The sequence below is a fragment of the Carassius auratus genome, unplaced genomic scaffold, assembly GCF_003368295.1.
Source record: "Carassius auratus strain Wakin unplaced genomic scaffold, ASM336829v1 scaf_tig00017267, whole genome shotgun sequence".
NCBI classification, from domain to species: Eukaryota; Metazoa; Chordata; class Actinopteri; order Cypriniformes; family Cyprinidae; genus Carassius; species Carassius auratus.
Window position 1 is genome coordinate 18,435 of NW_020524762.1, and position 18,678 is coordinate 37,112.

The 18,678-nt window shown below is 38.1% G+C and overlaps 1 protein-coding gene across 1 annotated transcript; it reads right to left on the minus strand.

Annotated features, from left to right (window-relative positions):
• Nucleotides 1–8,079: 8,079 nt before the first annotated feature.
• On the minus strand, nucleotides 8,080–16,380 carry LOC113075607 (protein Wnt-9b-like). Its single transcript, XM_026248289.1, has 4 exons — nucleotides 16,223–16,380; nucleotides 14,858–15,111; nucleotides 13,008–13,273; nucleotides 8,080–8,826 (listed from the first exon to the last, which is right to left on the minus strand). The coding sequence occupies exons 1-4, from the start codon at nucleotides 16,306–16,308 to the stop codon at nucleotides 8,356–8,358; spliced, it is 1,077 nt and encodes a 358-aa protein (XP_026104074.1). The 5' UTR covers nucleotides 16,309–16,380; the 3' UTR covers nucleotides 8,080–8,355.
• Nucleotides 16,381–18,678: the final 2,298 nt, after the last annotated feature.

Here is an 18,678-nt window from a genome sequence, read left to right on the forward strand (position 1 = left end):
TGATTGAGAAGCAGAGGATATTATTGAAGAAAACCTTTTAATGTTAGGCCTATATTTTTTGTTTGTTGTTCTCTCATACTTTTAGATATGCTATTATCTGTAAATGCCATTGCTTATATTAGCTTTTAATATATGGTTTTATCCTGATTAAAGCTTTAATACAGTACGGCAGCTGCATGCGTGTCCATGTATAACACTTCTTATAACTATGTGAAAATAAGTGTATAATTGGAACAGTTCATTGTTGGACTTCAGATGAATGTTAGAGAGAGAGAGAGTGTGTGCAGAGAAGAGTGACTTGAGGAACAGTATTAAGAACCCCTGAACATTGATTTTGAATCCATTAGAATCATTAGAAGACATAATCATGATTCATATATGAACAGATTTTTTACATGCAACTCTAGTTTTCTCTTCCTCTTCTCTATAGCAGTGCAGCATGGCCTCGCCCCCTTTGCTGCCTTTTACCAGTTTATCTGGGTTTGTTATGTCAGAAAACCAGGAAGTAACTTGTTGTAGTCCCTACCAGCCATTTTTGTAGGCAGTAATCTGCCAGAATTTTAAAAGACTTTAAGCTTCATAACTTGGCATTTATTGTTATGCTCAATCAGCAACATTACACATTAAAGTTAATAAAGTGAAACCACAATTAACTACCCCTTTAAATGACTCACTCATTAAGGCAGTCATTTGTCGCCACCTACTGCCGTGACTATGTAATAGAAAGAGTCGGATCTCATCCATTATTAGAACACACAAACGAAAGGTCTGTCTGAAACGTGTAAACTATGACAAGCAACAAACTGGTATTTATCCCTCATACAAAATCTGAAAAAAGCCTTTTTGAAATACAATAACTGTTGTATTGTAAATACTGGATATTAGATTCAATTTTTAACTTAAAACAGACACAATACCCATAATTATAGACAGCTGGACGAATGAAGGAATAAAGAATGCAAAAAGTACAGAGAGATGAAGGGATGAAGGGATGGATGGAGGTATGGAGATATGCACTCAGCTTGTCATAGCTCCAGGCAGTGTGGCTTTGTGATGTGGGCTGAGCAATAACATTACTCATTTCACATTCCAAATTCTTACCCTGTGCCATTGTCCACCTCTCTCTCTCTCTTATTCCATCTTCTCTCTCACTCACTCACAGAAACTTTGCAGACAATACCTTTTTATTAAATTTCTCCTTATCATTTCAAATGAAATTACTCCACTGTTCTTCTGCAAAGTATTCACGTGGTCTTTTATGGTTCATAGCAAAACATAAGGCAACAAATTCATAGAAATATGTTTTTGCTCAAGGCTAAATAACTAAGCATAAGTTTGTTCCAATAGGTAACCCATAAACCAGTAATCAATGTAAAACTATGTAAGCCATTATGGATAAAGGACATTTGCTAAGCAGCAGAAAATAATATTTTTTGAAAATGTACACTATACACAAAAATAAACATTCTCTATTTTACATCTATGGTTCCATAAAGCACCTTTAACATCAATTAGAAACTTAACATTCTTCTTTATAGTGATTTTTTTTTATTTAGATTCAAGTTTTAGGTTAACATTTTCTTTACACTTAGAATAGAATGCTTCTTTTAAGAACTGTTCACTGAAAGATTTTTTAAGAAACCTGAAAGTGGTTCTGCTATAACTTTTAAGAACCATTATTTTTAAGACTGTGCTAGTTCAACCAAAGTAAAAAGGATGTCTGTTAAGAATGGGATAGTTCACCCCAAAATGAAAATTCCCAAACATGTTTGACTTTTCTTTACAAAATCACACACACACAAATCGTTTACATATCACTGTCTTTGGCTGGTTTGCAGTATTTCATCTTGTCATGAGCCTGAAAATGAGATTTAAAGATTTAATTTACTTGTAATTTATCAAAGAGCTAACTGGTATTTCTATGCTATGTGCGTCTGTTTTCTATCCAGAATGAAGATGGCAGATAAAGCGTCCTGTCCCCAGAAGGTAACAGACCTACCTGATTGACCTCGCTGCCTAAACAAAACAGTATTACATTACACACACATTATGATTACAGTAAAACATAGTCGAATAGTCCATATTTAAATATCCACAACACAAACACACTTGCATATGCAAATGAAAAGAGGATAAGGATGAAAATTCACACATTAAAGCCACTCATTGAGGAACACACACACTGTCTCCCCCGTTGCAGCCTCTCTCTAGGGGATGTGTGCGTGAGAAGAAGGCTGTGGATGCTGGGCTTTGGGGAAATGAAGGCTTTAGGATTCATTATTAAACTAGTGTTGTATCATCCCTCACAGACCTCCTGCGGTTCACCACAGCAGCATATTCATCTGCTGTCCTGTCCAACATCAAACAGTAACTTATTTACAAAGTAGCCATTTCTCTGCTGCACATTTTTCATTTCTTCATCCATACACTCGCTCACTCACTCATTCTTCATTCCTCCCTTGTCTGAACTCTACCTTTCTCTCCTTGACATGCCCCAAGGGTTAGAAATTCCTTTGTTGAAGCATGCGTGGATCTGTGTGTGTGCTTAAATGTATAGTCAACTAGGCTTAAGACGACAGTTTTTTAGACTTTTTTGGTTTTGTATCAAATCAGCTTTGATTTAAAAAGCCGCCACATGACGTGGCTGTTGTCTTGTAAACATGAAATCTCTGGGCCGTTTCACCTCCAACCTTATTCCTGGTTGTTTCTTTAATAAAGGTAAGTACTTATAAACAGTCATTAGACGAGGTCTGGGTTGACGATCTGGGCAGACAGTGAAAGGACAGATCTGTTTGATGGAGAACGACTATTATTCTCATTATGTCTAAACAGAGAATGGGAGAGTCTTATTGGGGCTATTACCTTTAGACACATCAAACACAGCAATGCACGCATGCTTTCATGTTCAGATAATAAAGTGCTGTGTACAGGCACATGAGTTCTGTGATGGGTCAGCTTATGGATGTCACCAGGGCCAAACAGTATCTGGAGACTCTTTTCTGTGATTTTTTTTTTTGGTCTGTGGAATGGATTTAAATATGGTAAAATGCGGTATTTAGATCTGAGAGCACTCTTTGAGGAAGCTGAAAAAAGGATCCAATTTAATAAACTAACAGAATATTTAATAAATTAACTCACGGTACAAGGGGCTCTTTATGAATAATGGTTGTTTAAATTCTATTGAAATATTTGGAAATTTTGCAAATATCTGCAGTCAAGCTGCTGTTTTGTAGAAGTACAGGTGCATCTCAATAAATTAGAATGTCATGGAAAAGTTCATTTATTTCAGTAATTCAACTCAAATTGTGAAACTTGTGTATTAAATAAATTCAGTGCACACAGACTGAAGTAGTTTAAGTCTTTGGTTCTTTTTAATTGTGAAGATTTTGTCTCACATTTAACAAAAACCCACAAATTTACTCTCAACAAATTATAAAACTTCATAAGACCAATAAAAAAACAACATTTAGTGAACTGTTGGTCTTCTGGAAAATATGTTCATTTACTGTACATGTACTCAATACTTGGTAGGGGCTTCTTTTGCTTTAATTACTGCCTCAATTCGGCGTGGCATGGAAGTGATCAGTTTGTGGCACTGCTGAGGTGGTATGGAAGCCCGGGTTTCTTTGACAGTGGCCTTCAGCTCATCTGCATTTTTTTGGCCTCTTGTTTCTCATTTTCCTCTTGAAAATAGCCCATAGATTCTTTCTGGGGTTCAGGTCTGTTGAGTTTGCTGGCCAGTCAAGCACACCAACACTATGGTCATTTAACCAACTTTTGTGCTTTTGGCAGTGTGGTCAGGTGCCAAATCCTGCTGGAAAATGAAATCAGCATCTTCAAAAAGCTGGTCAGCAGAAGAAAGCATGAAGTGCTCCAAAATTTCAGTGACTTTGGTTTTCAAAAAACACAATGGACCAACACCAGCAGATGACATTGCACCCCAAATCATCACAGAATGTGGAAACTTAACACTGGACTTCAAGCAACTCGGGGTATGAGCTTTTCCTTCCTTCCTCCAGACTCTAGGACCTTGGTTTCCAAATGAAATACAAAACTTGCTCTCATCTGAAAAGAGGACATTGGGCAACAGTCCAGTTCTTCTTCTCCTTAGCCAAGGTAAGATGCCCTTTTGACGTTGTCTGTGGTTCAGCAAATTCCTTGACTTGTCTGTGTGTGGTGGCTCTTGATGGCTTGACCCCAGCCTCAGTCCATTCCTCAAGAAGTTCTTGAACTGATTTTGCTTGACAATCCTCATAAGGTTGTGATTCTCTCAGATGGTTGTTCATCTTTTTCTTCCACACTTTCCCTTTCACTCAACTTTCTGTTAACATGCTTGGATACAGCACTCTGTGAACAGCCATCTTCTTTGGCAATGAATGTTTGAGGCTTACCCTCCTTGTGAAGGGTGTCAATGATTGTCTTCTGGACAACTGTCAGATCAGCTGTCTTCCCCATTATTGTGTAGCCTAGTGAACCAAACTGAGAGACTATTGTGAAGGTTGAGGAATTCTTCGCAGGTGTTTTGAGTTGATTAGCTGATTGGCATGTCACCATATTCTGATTTTGTGGGTTTTTGTTAAATGTGAGCCAAAATCATCACATTTAAAAGAACCAAAGACTTAAACTACTTCAGTCTGTGTGCATTGAATTTATTTAATACACAAGTTTCACGATTTGAGATGAATTACTGGAATAAATGAACTTTTCCACGAAATTCTAATTTATTGAGATGCACCTGTAATTAGCTGCACTATACAAACACAAAAAAGTAAACTATAGACTTTAGTCAGGATAGTGCCATATTAAATTTTTGCCACTTTCAGGTAAACAAAAAGTTAATAAAAGTTTTACATATTGTGAATTGTGAAAACAAAACGCAATCTAGGGGAAAGTGTGTGCCGTTAGACTGTAAGCCTCATTTTCTTTTAAAGTCTTGTTAAATTCAATATGATGCATGACTAAGGTCTATACTGAAGAAAACTAACATAGATATGTTTTTATAATTAAAATATATAAAAATCCAATGATACTTCATTATTTTTTCCCTCACTCAAAAGTAATGAAGGGTTTACAAACAATGGAAAATCTATTGTGGACATAAGTTTATACTTAACAGAACAAACATTAATCAAAAATGTATACAGGAACTAGAATTGGTGAATCTTTTGGTTTCATTTGGTTAAATTAAATGAACTGAGGGATAGAGGACCATTTAGGTGAGCCTGTTTGATTATTCTCCCGGCTTACAGACATTTACAACAGCCTTTCATAAATTAGCTTTGTTACTGGAAAGCTACACAATTATGAATGTACCTGAACTATAAGTAACTCACTTGCCTCATGCCAGACTCCCGGTGTCCATTACTTAGGTATTGTGCATGCGAATGTGTGTGTGTGTGTGTGTGTGTGTGTGTGGCAGGGGCACATCATGTGCAAGCTCAACTATTTGTATATGTTTTGGGTGAGTGAAATTAGAATGAGGCTCAAGTTGAGAGTAGTGACAGGAAAATACTGCAGGTCAGGATCCATCAGCTCCATGATTAGCTGTGATTTAACTAGACCACAAACACAGAAAGAGAGAGAGAGACAGAGAGACAGAAAGGAAGTGAGCATTTTTTACATTTCATTTCAAGAGGTCAGTCTGTTGACAAATGCAAGACACCATTTTTACAAATGTAGTATTTTATTTGAATATGATAAATTGGTTCTTAAATAAGGAAATAGTTCACAAAAGTTTTTAAAAAGAAATGTATAGTAAATGCATCTGTATTTCAGGCTAAAACTTTTAAAAGAAGCATTGTCTTAAATATCTAGTAAGAAAAAACATCTTAGTATTTAATTTCCCCCATAGACCGGGTGAGGTAGTAGAAAAAAATCCCCGGCATGAAATCACAAAGTGAAACATTACACTGTTAAAGCTATGACAACACAAACAAACACATAGACTCCATAACCCACAGGTTGACAGAGGGTTCATTACGGATATCTGTGCTATAAATGTTACCATTTCATCAGATGCAGCAGAGAAACACGCTCACATCCACACACATACACTCAGATGTAGGAAACAATCTCATTTGGCTTTTCACAGCCACTGTTGGGGTTTCACATATTTGCATGTGCTGACTCAGTGTGAGAACTCTCTTTCTTCAGTAAAGTCTCTTTCATAGAAACTGAATCGATTCCAGGACAAAGCTTTCATATCATGCATATGAACTTCAAATGAGTCTGAGTGAAACCCTCTTGAAGCAAACGTTTTAGACATTACAAATGCTTCAGCTGAATGGCATGTCACTGAATGCTTGGACTTTCTTTCACTTGATTGATGTGGCCAATTTTACTGCAGTTTTCTGCCTTCCCAGAATCACCATGCACACACACACACACACACACGCACACACAGAAATAGGCACGTACACGCTCACATTCTCATACTTTAAATTTGAGTTTCAGTTGTTAAGTGAATAAATGCATGTTATGTTTATTTTAACAGAAAATATTTATGAGTAATACTTTGTGTCTGAGTTAAAATGTGCCTTTATGTGCAGTGCACCTACACAACTAATTTTCAACAATTCCACTCGCATTTGGTCAAAACAAAACAAAAAACAGCTAAGAACTGTAAAACAAACAAACAAACAAAAATTGAGCTTAAAAACAGCCAAATTAATACAATATAAAAATAAAGCTAAAATTAACAAAACATTACATAACAAAAAATATTAAATATCCCTGTAACAAAGGCCTCCATTGGGAATCCAGCACACCTACTTTCAACTCTTTCTGCTTTCAGCAAATTCTGAAGAAAAAGCGCTGTTATTTGCTCTGATTGGTAATGGGCTAATGGGGGACTGGAATGGGCTTTATCAAAGGCTTCATACACATGAAAGGGCTTATAGAATTTATAGACCAGAGAGCCTTGCTCACTAGGAAAGGAGATGTTTTCCTTTGTTCTGGATGGTACATACTCACTCTCATTGCCCTTGATGTGAAACCGTAGAATAAAGACTACATACTCAGAAGCCCAGATGTGTGCACACAGTATATGCAGCTGTAGGGAGAGGTGATGTTCGGGTCATGCTCTAATGACACACTTTGTTCTGTCTGATCCCTAATGCTTTTGCCAAACTTCTACACAGTAAAAGCTGGAAATCATGCAGCAATATGACAAATGTAAATAAAAGGGTGTAGATTTGTGAATGCAGTCTGGAATACACCAGTAAGTGTACTTGAAGCGGGTGCGGCAGGTGGTCAGTTTTATCGAATTGCAATAAATACATTCCTATCTATTACCAGATACAGCAATTTAGTGGCCATTCAATATCTAAAGCAACATATTTCTGATTATATAACTTTCTTTAACATTCATTAGAAGAGTCTATAAAAGTAGACAGTGTCCCAGTAGATTTCCAGTTTATCAGCATTACCACCCCCCACCCTCCCAATTTGTAATATATCTTTGTTAAGCATTATAACTGTGAATACCATAACAGACATAAGTACTTTCTTCACTACATATAAAAGACTATCATAATATTCACAAATAAATGCATTCATAAGTGCCTCATACTCTCAGCATATTTTGAAGCCATATGTGGACTCTCAGAGCAATAGAGAGATATACAGTCCAAGCAGTCAGAAATATAATTGAGCAGACCGCCGTCTCACTTCCTCACTATCAGTTTGAGTATAAATACACGGATCTAGGCAGATCTCTAGTCCATTGCCATCAGTGTGTGATCAACACAGACCATTCAACAGGCAACCTCCCAGTGAAGTTGGTTTATTGCTGCAGAAGAAAAAAGTGGTCTGGTTCAATTCAAATCTCCACTAAACAAGGAAACATATGAAACGTCCCATTTAGCTTCCTTGACAGCAGAAAAGCTCATTTCAATCTAGTCAAGCATCTCACAAATGCCCTGGGACCCATGGCCAGGTTTGCCCACACTTGTGGCATGAGTTAACGGGTCTGTGTAATCTTTAATGAAGAGAGGGTATAAATTTTTTGCTTGCTGTCCATGTTAAAGGGTTTGAGCTGAAGAACAAAAGTAAGATTTCCTTGAAGGTGGAGCTGGGGTGGTGGAGGAACTGTCAAAGGCACTTATAAATGCTTGTTCAGGTACTGATTGGTCGTATTAAATGACCACGTTCCTCCTGAACGTTTGTTCAGAACTCCATGTGGGAGCCCAGAGTTTAAGAAAGTGAATCACAACTAAAGCAGGTAAGACTGGCAGATCTTTTTCCTTATCACAACCTCAAAACCTCTCACAACTCTACTAGTTGTCTAGCCGACGCATTAACAATCCTCAGCATTCTTCCATTTCCACATTGTCTTCTCGGTCTCCTTCTGTGCTATCAGTGTTTCTTGCAGGTGTAGACCTCTTCCTCTTGGAGGCAGGTTTGACACTCGACGTGACAGCACCAGCGGACCTGGCAGTGGCAGGAGAGGGTGGTGAGGTGGAGGGCCGTGTTGTAGCCCCGTCCACAGCACAGGCTGCTGCAGCTGGTGTCCTTTGAACACGTTCTGCCAGCCGTCCCGGGGGAGTAGCGCGATGGCCTGCAAAAGCTGGGCGACTCCTCCAGAAATACCAGCTCGGTGGGCCGCAGACGGGGACCTGTGTTGCTGTGGCGCCGTGGGCTGGCCAGCTCGGTCTCTCCAGTGGCAGAGTTGGTAACACTATGCACTCGAATGGCCGTGTCATAGCGATACTTCAGCAGATGGCCTGTGTCTTGAAACGGGGAGAGCTGCTTCCAGCATGTTCTCACAGCACAAGAACCGGAGACACCGTGACACTTACAAGTAGTCTTAAGACCACTCTTCACCGCCTGAGAGAAAAATTAAAAGACAGAGGTGAAGACATGAACGCAGCACGCCAAATACAACACTATGATCCTGTGAAAATGAAACAAAAAATTCTATATAGGCTGCTGAAGTTTGGTCTCACTTATTGGATTGGCTTTGACCTTTTCACATGGATATTTGGTACTGAAGAAGATTTTAAAGAGAAACAATTTTTGTAAAGTTATTCACACTTCAGCGATTTTTTGTGTTTTGTCTGGTGATGAAATGTGCCAGCCAATAAGATATATGGTTGGTAACACTTTATTTTAAAGGGGTCATATGATGTTGCTAAAAATAACATTATTTTGTGTATTTGGTGTAGTGAAATGTGTTTATGTGGTTTAAGGTAAAAAAAACACATTATTTTCCACATAATGTACATTATTGTTTCTCCTCTATGCCCTGCCTTCTGAAACGCGTTGATTTTTACAAGAATCTTTGTTCTGAAAAGCGAGGTGTGCTCTGATTGGCCAGCTATCCAGTGCTTTGTGATTGGCCGAATGTTTCAAGCGTCTGACGGAAATGTTATGCCCCTCAGAATATACTGTTATGGCGTGTCCCGGTCAGAACACTGGCATGACAAGACAAAAACAATAAAACCCATTACAAAAGAGGCAGTTGCATCCAGTGGGAACATAATTACTGATTATAATGACTTATACTGTCTTTTTACGCATTGCGTTGCATATCGCGCTACGTAAACATAAAACCATGTCTGCATTTGTGATCTGAGAAATGACAAACAACAAGCTCTAATCTACACTGCTCAAAACTCGCATATGAATCATAGCAAATCCTTTACATATGTAAATCTAGCAGCAGCTCGAGAGAGGAACGGCCCATGGCTTGAGTGAGCAGCAGCCAGCGGCTAGAGCGAGGAACAGCTGGTGGATTTGACAAAGTGGATGTTGTGCTCTTTTTGAAGCCCAAGCAAAGTAGTTTCACTTTCACAATGAAACACACAGCTTCTCCACGAAATGGCACTGACAGCAACAGAGAGAATAAAAGGTTCGCCTTGTTTCTTTGCATGAGCATTTGTGTGGCGTTTTGCAGATCTTCCCACATAGTGACGTAGACATGTGGAGGCGTGTTAGAACGAGCCATTTTAGGAGGGCGTGGACGAGTCTTAACTTTTATAAAGTATATCTCTTTGGATTTGAGACTTTAGTCCGTGCAACTTTACAGATCTTGTTAATGCACCAAAAGCTTGTAACACTCCAAAGAGAAAGGAAAAATTTAAATCGCATCATATAACCCATTTAAGGTGTCCTTGTCAAGCATGTTACATGTTACATTCATAAGAAGAATAAATTACCGTATTTTCCAGACTATAAGTCGCACTTTTTTTCATAGTTTGGCTGGTCCTGCGACTTTTAGTCGGGTGCGACTTATTTATCAAAATTAATTTGATATGAACCGAGAGAAATGAACCAAGAGAAAACATTACCATCTACAGCCGAGAGAGGGCGCTTTATGCTGCTCAGTGCTCCTGTAGCCTACACTGAACAGCATTGATTGGTGGCTATACACGGTAATGTTTTCTCTTGTTGCTTGGTTCTAAATAAATGTGACTTATAGTCCAGTGCGACTTATATATGTTTTTATCCTCATCATGACGTATTTTGGGACTGATGCGACTTATGCGACTTATAGTCTGAAAAATACGGTATGCATAATTGCATGCAAGTAACCATAAGCCAAACCCCAACCATATAGCACATGTAGTTAATTAATATTACTCAATACTTAAATGTATAATTACACTGCAACAAGGACACCTAAAAAAAAGTGTAGCCTAAGCTTTTAGTCATATGTCCAAATCCCAAGCCTGATAATTACTTTGAATCAAATTTGAGTTAACTCGATATTACCGCAGTAATGATGAGTGGTTTCACCTTTGGTGTGAACAGGCCTTTCGTTGGGGATTTCTTTTAATTTATTTCATATTGCATTGGTGTAAATGGGCCCTATTAGACCTAGGGTGACTAGGGGATCTCAGCAAACTTCCAAGGGGGCCTCAAGGTGACTAAAAAGTAGTAAAAGTAAAAGTTTTAAAAGTAGAATTTCTAGACCCAAATAGTCACATAAATGAAAATCTTGAAGCTCCATTGGCTTTGAATGTGCAAATGAATAACACTTGATTTAAGCTATTGACAGTTTTGTTGTAGTTGGAAATACGAAGCTGCTAGTAGCTACGTGATTAACGTTAGCTCTCATTAGGCACGCTACCTTGGCTGTTAACTGATTTTAAGTTTCAAATATTCGCAGGCTAGGACTAAACAATATAACTATTATACAATATCTGTTTGTAATTGTGTCTGACAGGCCTGTACACATCAGAAACAATGAAAAACAAAAGGTCCCTGGAGCGACTTCTGTATCAGGAATCCGTTTGTTTTCCCCCAAAAAGGGGCGTTAACCTTCGATGACGCCAAAGTAGCGTTGGTCTATATATATATATATATATATATATATATATATATATATATATATATATATATATATATATATATATATATATATATTTATGTTTTATCAGTTAGATATTGTGAGTAAGCGTATTTTCCTTCTTCTCAACTCTTAACCAAAAATCATGACCAACTGAAAAAGTAATGGGACCTTCAAGTTACATTGTGGACAGCTGGCAGGCTTAGAGTCCAAAAAGTTGGAAACCACTGGGCTAGAGAGGACTATTTTACATGATTGGGAAGTCACATTAATATATTGTTATTGATTATCTCCCCAAAAGTGGGGAGGGAAGTGAACATACAAGTTGTAAATGTGGAACAGCATGTTTTCCAAAATTATAAGTTGTTTGAGTAATTCCGCTGATACTCTAGGACTTCATAGCCCTGAGCTAAAAACATTGGGTTGACTTGGTGTAGATGGATGCAGGGGGAATGCCTGAGCTGGCGGTCTTTCCACTCTGACCTGCACCTCTTGAAGACCACCATCCCTGATCTATGCTCAGATCAGCACATCTTTGTTTTTTTGCTCTCTCGCCCTCCATTTTCAATTTCAATGTATTGGTACTCTAAATTAAAATCACATCATTTATTGGTTGACTGTTGATCTATGTCTCCTATTCATCCTCCTCTCTTCATTTCACATCAACTGCGGAAGTAGCTGCAGAGCAAATCAGTCTCAGTCATCAAAAATGGGCCCAAGGGGAGATGGGGAGGTCAAATGGTCGATGGGGGTGTTCCACCCTACACAGGTATGAGCTCCCACCCCAGGGCCACATGAGCAATACAGAGAAAAAGCAAGGAAATGAAGAAAATCTGAAAGGGGAGGGGAAAACAAGACCTCAGCCACCTTTGCTTGTTTTTGTTAACCGCCATCTGTGGCCTGAGGTGTCAACTGTGGGAAACAACAAAACCGGAGACTGATAAGATAAGATCCGAGTTTGTCCAGCAGTTCTTTTCTTACTCTTTCTGTGAACCTCGTAAAGCCTCCCCCTTTTTCGTTCCCTCTGTCTTTCCCCGAGGCTGGCCGTCTCCTGGTAACAGTACTGTTTTGAGGGATGTTATGAGGATTTATGAAAGTCTAGGAGAGCGGTGGCGACGGCGGCAGCAGTAAGACTGGTAAAGCGGGAGGCATAGGTGGAAAAAATGCTAGTATATTACAGAGGCCTCTGCATAATCGCCCTCATGGGAGACCTCTAATTTTGAAGAGGGCCTCCACAGCAAGCGCTGTCATGCCTGGACCAGTGGAAGGAACACCTGGCTCTAGAGAGCTGGCCAATACCTGCTCACCTACCTGCCTCACCCCACTCTCTGAACTCTCCTTTGGGCAACAATGAACTAGAAGACCGCACCCCATCAACCAAGAGAGGACGCTATAGTGTCTGTGAGAGAGTTAACCCTTACAGATCTTCTCTATATGACCTTTGGAGGGTAATGGATCATGTAGACTACACCCTTAAAAATAAACGTTTTATAAGGGATTCCATGAAGAATCAACGGAACCCTTCAAGTTCTACTAAAGGTTCTTTATATTATTATATTATAGTTTACATGTTCTGCAAATTAAGATAAAAACTGGTTCACTGGGGAACTACTTTACGAAAACCCCTTTTGAAAACTTTACTCTTAAAAGCGTGCATTATATTATTTGTATTATTTTTTTTAAATAGGCATAGGCTTGTTCATATTTTTTGTCTTACCCGGATGCCGACGTTAATGTTGTGAGCGTCGATTTGGGCACGCAGGTCCTTGCTGACCCGTTTTTGCCCCAAGAATTTCTTGAGAAACTTAGTGCTGTATTTGAGGTTGTCCCCGCATACGCCCCACTGCCAGGCCTCGCGGTGCTGCAGACCAGGAGAATCGTCGCAGGTGCAGCGCTCCATGCGCCCCGAGCTGCACGCTTTGGCCAGCGCGTGAGACAACGCTGCTGATGACACCGCGAGCAGGAAGGCCGTCTCTTTAAAACCTGATGAAGTAATGCATTCATAAATGAGCACTGAGCAACTGTTTTAAATGTGTACAGCTCTTTTTAGACTTTAAAAAGTCGTGCACAGAAATAAAATCAGCCTATTAGTGCTTTTGAGAAATGTTTTAAATAGCGTGCATTGAAATAATGACTCCAGGCATATCATTACTAACGTAATGAAAGATTTGATGTACTAATTGGTAACCTCATAAGGGGGGCATAAGGAGTTCACATTACAAGCTAAATACTGAGCACTTTGTAGGAATTAACTAATAGGCCTATAATAAAACAATCATCTCTGATTGCAAGTAACGCAAATCTAAAGTTCTTTTGATAACTGATAACAAAGTGGATATGATATGTCCACAATAAAATAAATATAGTGGATCTTTGTTTGTAGTTATGCCTTATTTTTCTTTTGAAAAACATTTATATGACTATATTTATTATTTCAAAATCTACTTTAAACGAAAAGCCACCCTTATCATGCCTGTATGGAAACCCTAACATGAACTATACAACTTTTCCAATTAAGTATTAAGTGCAGTATTGTCACGATCCTTAAGCACAGTCCCTGCTCGCAGCCTCCTCGTAGCCTATTATTGTTTGCTTAAATCAGAGCTGAGGCAAGGCGTGTATTTTGATCCAATTAATTATTATTTTGACTAAGTTTTCTGTCAGATGAAAGCGCGCGACCACGCCGCCCTTTTCCTCTGAGAACTGGGCGCTTTTCCGCGAGATAAAAATACTTCATCTGGCCCCGCGAGGCCTCACCGCACAGGGATTCCGCGCTTCCCAAGTCCCTAATTACCAGCGGACTGACCTACGCATGGCTTTCACATTCACATCCTGCACATTACGCACATGTTCGTTTGGAAGCAGCCACCACATGCAGGTCTCTGCATAGTTGTTAATGCTAAAACATTCCCTTTCTGACAATATAAATAAGTAGTACCGACTAATTTAAGGCTACCAAACAGCAAATTGTACAATTGTGTTTTGTGGGTTTTAAACTCACAAGATTCGGTCATTTCTTTTTGTTCCATGTTAATATTAAACAATTGCTTCAACAATGAAAACGCTTTTTTAAATTTTTACTATGTGATATTCCTAACGGAACAAACTTTTTTATTTAATTTTAATTAATTATAAATTAATTGTTTTGTCTTCCTTCTCCATTTGGGCTGTCATCAACATTCCAGTTAAACAAAGGCCAGTAGCCTATCTATCTATCTATCTATCTATCTATCTATCTATCTATCTATCTATCTATCTATCTATCTATCTATCTATCTATCTTAGATGGACATACCATTTTATTTAGAAAAAAAAAAAACCCATCATATTCAAATTATGAACAATTCCATAAACGAATGACCTTGAGCGCAAGGCTAAAATGGCTGAACTGTGAACCTTATCATATTCCAACATATTGTAAAACATTTCACAAAACATTTGTACATTTAGCTTGATGTTAATAACACTTAATATTTGTTTTTAATTTCTCACAGAAATGTGCTTTTAAACACAAGTTTTCAGAATGGAACACAAATATTGTGGGAATAAGGGTGACATATATTTTACCTCGTTTTAAAAGGCTTCCACGGCCATCCATACTGCAGTTCCAGCGCTCGTTGCGGAACTGATAGCGGCACTCCAGGAGGCTGAGGCGGACAGATTCCCTCAGAGTCTCCGCCAGCCCCGGTTCTCGCCGGCACAAGCGCTTTTGCCGGCGCGTCAAAGTCATCTGCTCGCATTGCTTCAGGTGCGCTTTACCGTTCGGAGACTCGTTGGCAAAAGGACCGGGCAGAAAGACCAGTGGCTCGCGACCTGTAAGGCTACCAATAACACGCACACTACAGTCACTAAAACCATTCATTTATTTTTCAGCAGGGGGTTAATTTTGATTTGTTCACAATCACCACATATTTAAAAGACACTAAAAATAGACCTTCAAGACCCTTTTGAACATCACACAGAGTGTAAGACGTTTTCAATCATAATGTTATAAAACATCTTTGGTTTAACTTGTTACAATTATTTATCTCACCCCAATTTCCAATAGGTTTCCAGAGTTTAAACTTTGTCACTAAGGTTAATGAGGCTATTTGAAAACTTAAGACAACAAATTAACTTTTTTTTCTAGAATGCCCGACTGATGGCACATCTGCTTTGAATATATGTTTAAATACCTCATTTGAATAGTCTTGTTTGAATAAATAATGCAGAAAACTACACGTGCTCTTTCCCCAGTCACCCAGTAGACGTCTGAGCGCCCTTGGATTTACTGTGGCGCTTAACAAACTTAAGTAAGCACTCTTAAATAAAAACCAATTGCAGAGTGTTTTTACGCTCATGATTCTTATTATAAACACAAGTGGAGCAAAGTCCTATGAGCATAAGCCAGAAAGATCTTAATTATCAGGTAGTGCGAGGGCAGGGACGCGGTGCCAAACCATCGGAAGACATCTGGATCCATACACTGCGCTGCGCTCAACGCCAATAATCGACCAGCAGCACACCATTGACATATTTTAGACACATCAATGTTTTAAAAACAATAACAACTAGAAAAAAAACAACTTTAAATTACATCTAACAGCGTTACTTGTAGCTACTTTTTACGAGCAGACAAAAAGTCTTCCTTATTTAAATAATTAATTTGAGACACCTTTAAAATGCCACATTCAGGATATAATGATATGACTTAGCCTCATTTGATTATTTGTAACAGACAACCTGCAATGTAGCTTTTAAACCTGATTGTTAAACATACAACCAATAACAAGATATGCGTAATTGCGCATGGGACATCCAACATCACCAAATATCTCCACCTGTTGCCGCATCTTACAATGATATGATTCCATGTGAAATGCAACAATAATGCAGTCAGAGGCTATTTCCATGAGTTCAGAAAAGATAGAGGATAGAAAAGTCTCTGCTGACCCGAAATATGCTGCTGCGTGGGAAAGAAGGATGCAGAGGGCAAAAAGTCGCAGCGGACAGGCAGTCCTCGAAAGCCCGGTGCACATGATGACGGGTCGACGCTGCTCTTCATTGCGCTATCTGTCCGTGTTGAAATCCCAGCTGTGCTGGACAGCTCAACTTCTTAAAGGGGCAGAAACTCATTTTAGCCCTTGGGGAGGCGCGGTCCCGAGAGGGGTGAGGCACGCCAGACTTACTGGATCATCAGTCACTCCGCCCATTGCCAGGGAAACCATATTTCCCTACATATTAGCAGGTGCGTTTACCTGCTGGAGGATTCACATTTATTTAGGGCTGAGTTAGTTCCTTTTCATTCTAATCAGATATGGATTTAAAAAAAAAATAAAATAACCAACACTTGCTATAAATACTATTCTTCTTATTATTTTTTCTTTTCTGAGTTCAGTATAAGGATAATGAGTGTCTGTTTACTCTTGTTTAATTTTAACACCTTGTTTACAAACTGTGGCTCCATTCTCATTTCCTCCGCATCATTAACACACTGGCGTCTTTGATGCGGTTGTCATCACTAGGCACGAGATATAATGAGCTAATCATGGCTGATCTTTCATCTCAGTTCCTCTCGCCTCCATCAGTCACTGACCAACCGGACTCCACATTTCCCTTATGATGTCACCTTCTTTGTTTAAGACACCCACCTTTATGACGGAGGTGTGCCAGGTGCACTTCCTGCTTGTGGTGACCAATCCAAACAATACAAATGAGACATAGGCCTGTGTGGGAAATGTGAAAAATATGGGTGAATATAATGTTTAAGAGGACACACAATCATTAGTGTTGGATTCACTGATCTATATGTGGTTGGATTCTTGATTAGAGATCCATTTGTTTAGTTTCAAATTGTTTTCAGGTCTTTGAAATGATCATCAGATAACACATAAGCTAAATTTAAGAGTGTTAGGTATGCCACTATTTTATTCAAATAAGTTTATCTTGTTGACTGTAATATCTTGGATACAAGACTCTTGTTCTGTGCAACTGTTGTTAGATGAAAAGTTGTTAGATTAACTTGCATTTCAGGACTATAACACCTTATAACATAACAAATAGAATCTTCCAACAATTGGTCCATTTATGTGTCTTAGATATTTTAAGGTCTGAATTGGAAAAAGCCTGTTTGGTCATATTTCTCTATCATTGCTGTTGGTACAGCTTGAAAGAAGCTTCAGCCTAAAAATAGAATTAGCTTTATTAATTGAATGGCATACTCTCAAGGTACCCAACTTTTATGTTAACAGTAGCCTACTTTCATATCATCACTGCTTACCCGGATGGGTAACCTGTCCCACACTGACATAAACTTTTGAATGTGCCATCCAGGTACAATCTTGAATGAGCTGCCAGCAGTTGTAGCTTTGTGGTTTCAGTGGATTTGCAAATGCTTGGTTTGTCTTAACTGTAGCACCCTCTGCTGACTGTGCTATACTCTGTCTCAATTCTACAGCATTAATGCAGTAAAAACTCAGTGGATCAAGAAGAATGTATTACAACCCTCTGGTGGACTGTTTTTATGTTTTTGATTAAATATTCATGACCAGTCGATCATCAACATTTAAGAAATAAATGACAAATAAATAAATAAGGTAATACAAAGACAAGTATGTTTTAATATTAGTGTTATTTTAGTAGGCCTATCACTGAGATACTTTTATAGGATCTATAAATGTAATTATTTGAAATGTATATTTTGCATTTTAATTCTGGTGTGTGATTTGTCATTTTTATCATTATTTCATTCACTTGTTTATGATAATTTCTTTAAATATGTCTAAATATTTTTCATAGATGTTTATTGTCCTTGCTACTAGTTGAAATAAAATAAGCTCAAGATTTTCTCTGTTTTATTTCACTGAACGTTTATTTGAATGTAAAGTAAAACAACAACAACAAACAAACAAATAAAATGATAATAAATGTTCAGTTTTTTAAGTATATAACCTTGCTAAGTTTTTTTAAAGGATTTAAAGAAATGAAAAATTATTATTGTTGTTATAACATTTACATTTAGCAGACGCTTTTATCCAAAGAGACTTACAAATGAGGACAATGGAAGCATTCAAAATCAACAAAAGAGCAAAAAAGTGCTTTAACAAGCCTCAGTTAGCGTAACTCAGTACACATAGCAAGGTTTTTATTTATTTATTATACAATAAAAAGAAAACAGATATATAAAAAAGAATAGAGCAAGCTAGTGTTAGAGGCATTTTGCTTTTGTTAATTGTATGATAAATAAAAAGAAAACAGATAGAAAACATGAATATATTTTATAAAGTTTTTTTCCCCCTAACAATCAGTTAGTAAATGAATAATTCTCTGCAAGAATGCAAGTCTATAATATAAGAGAATAGAGAGGCTAGATTAAGATTGTAGATAAAGATTATTATCATTATTATTAT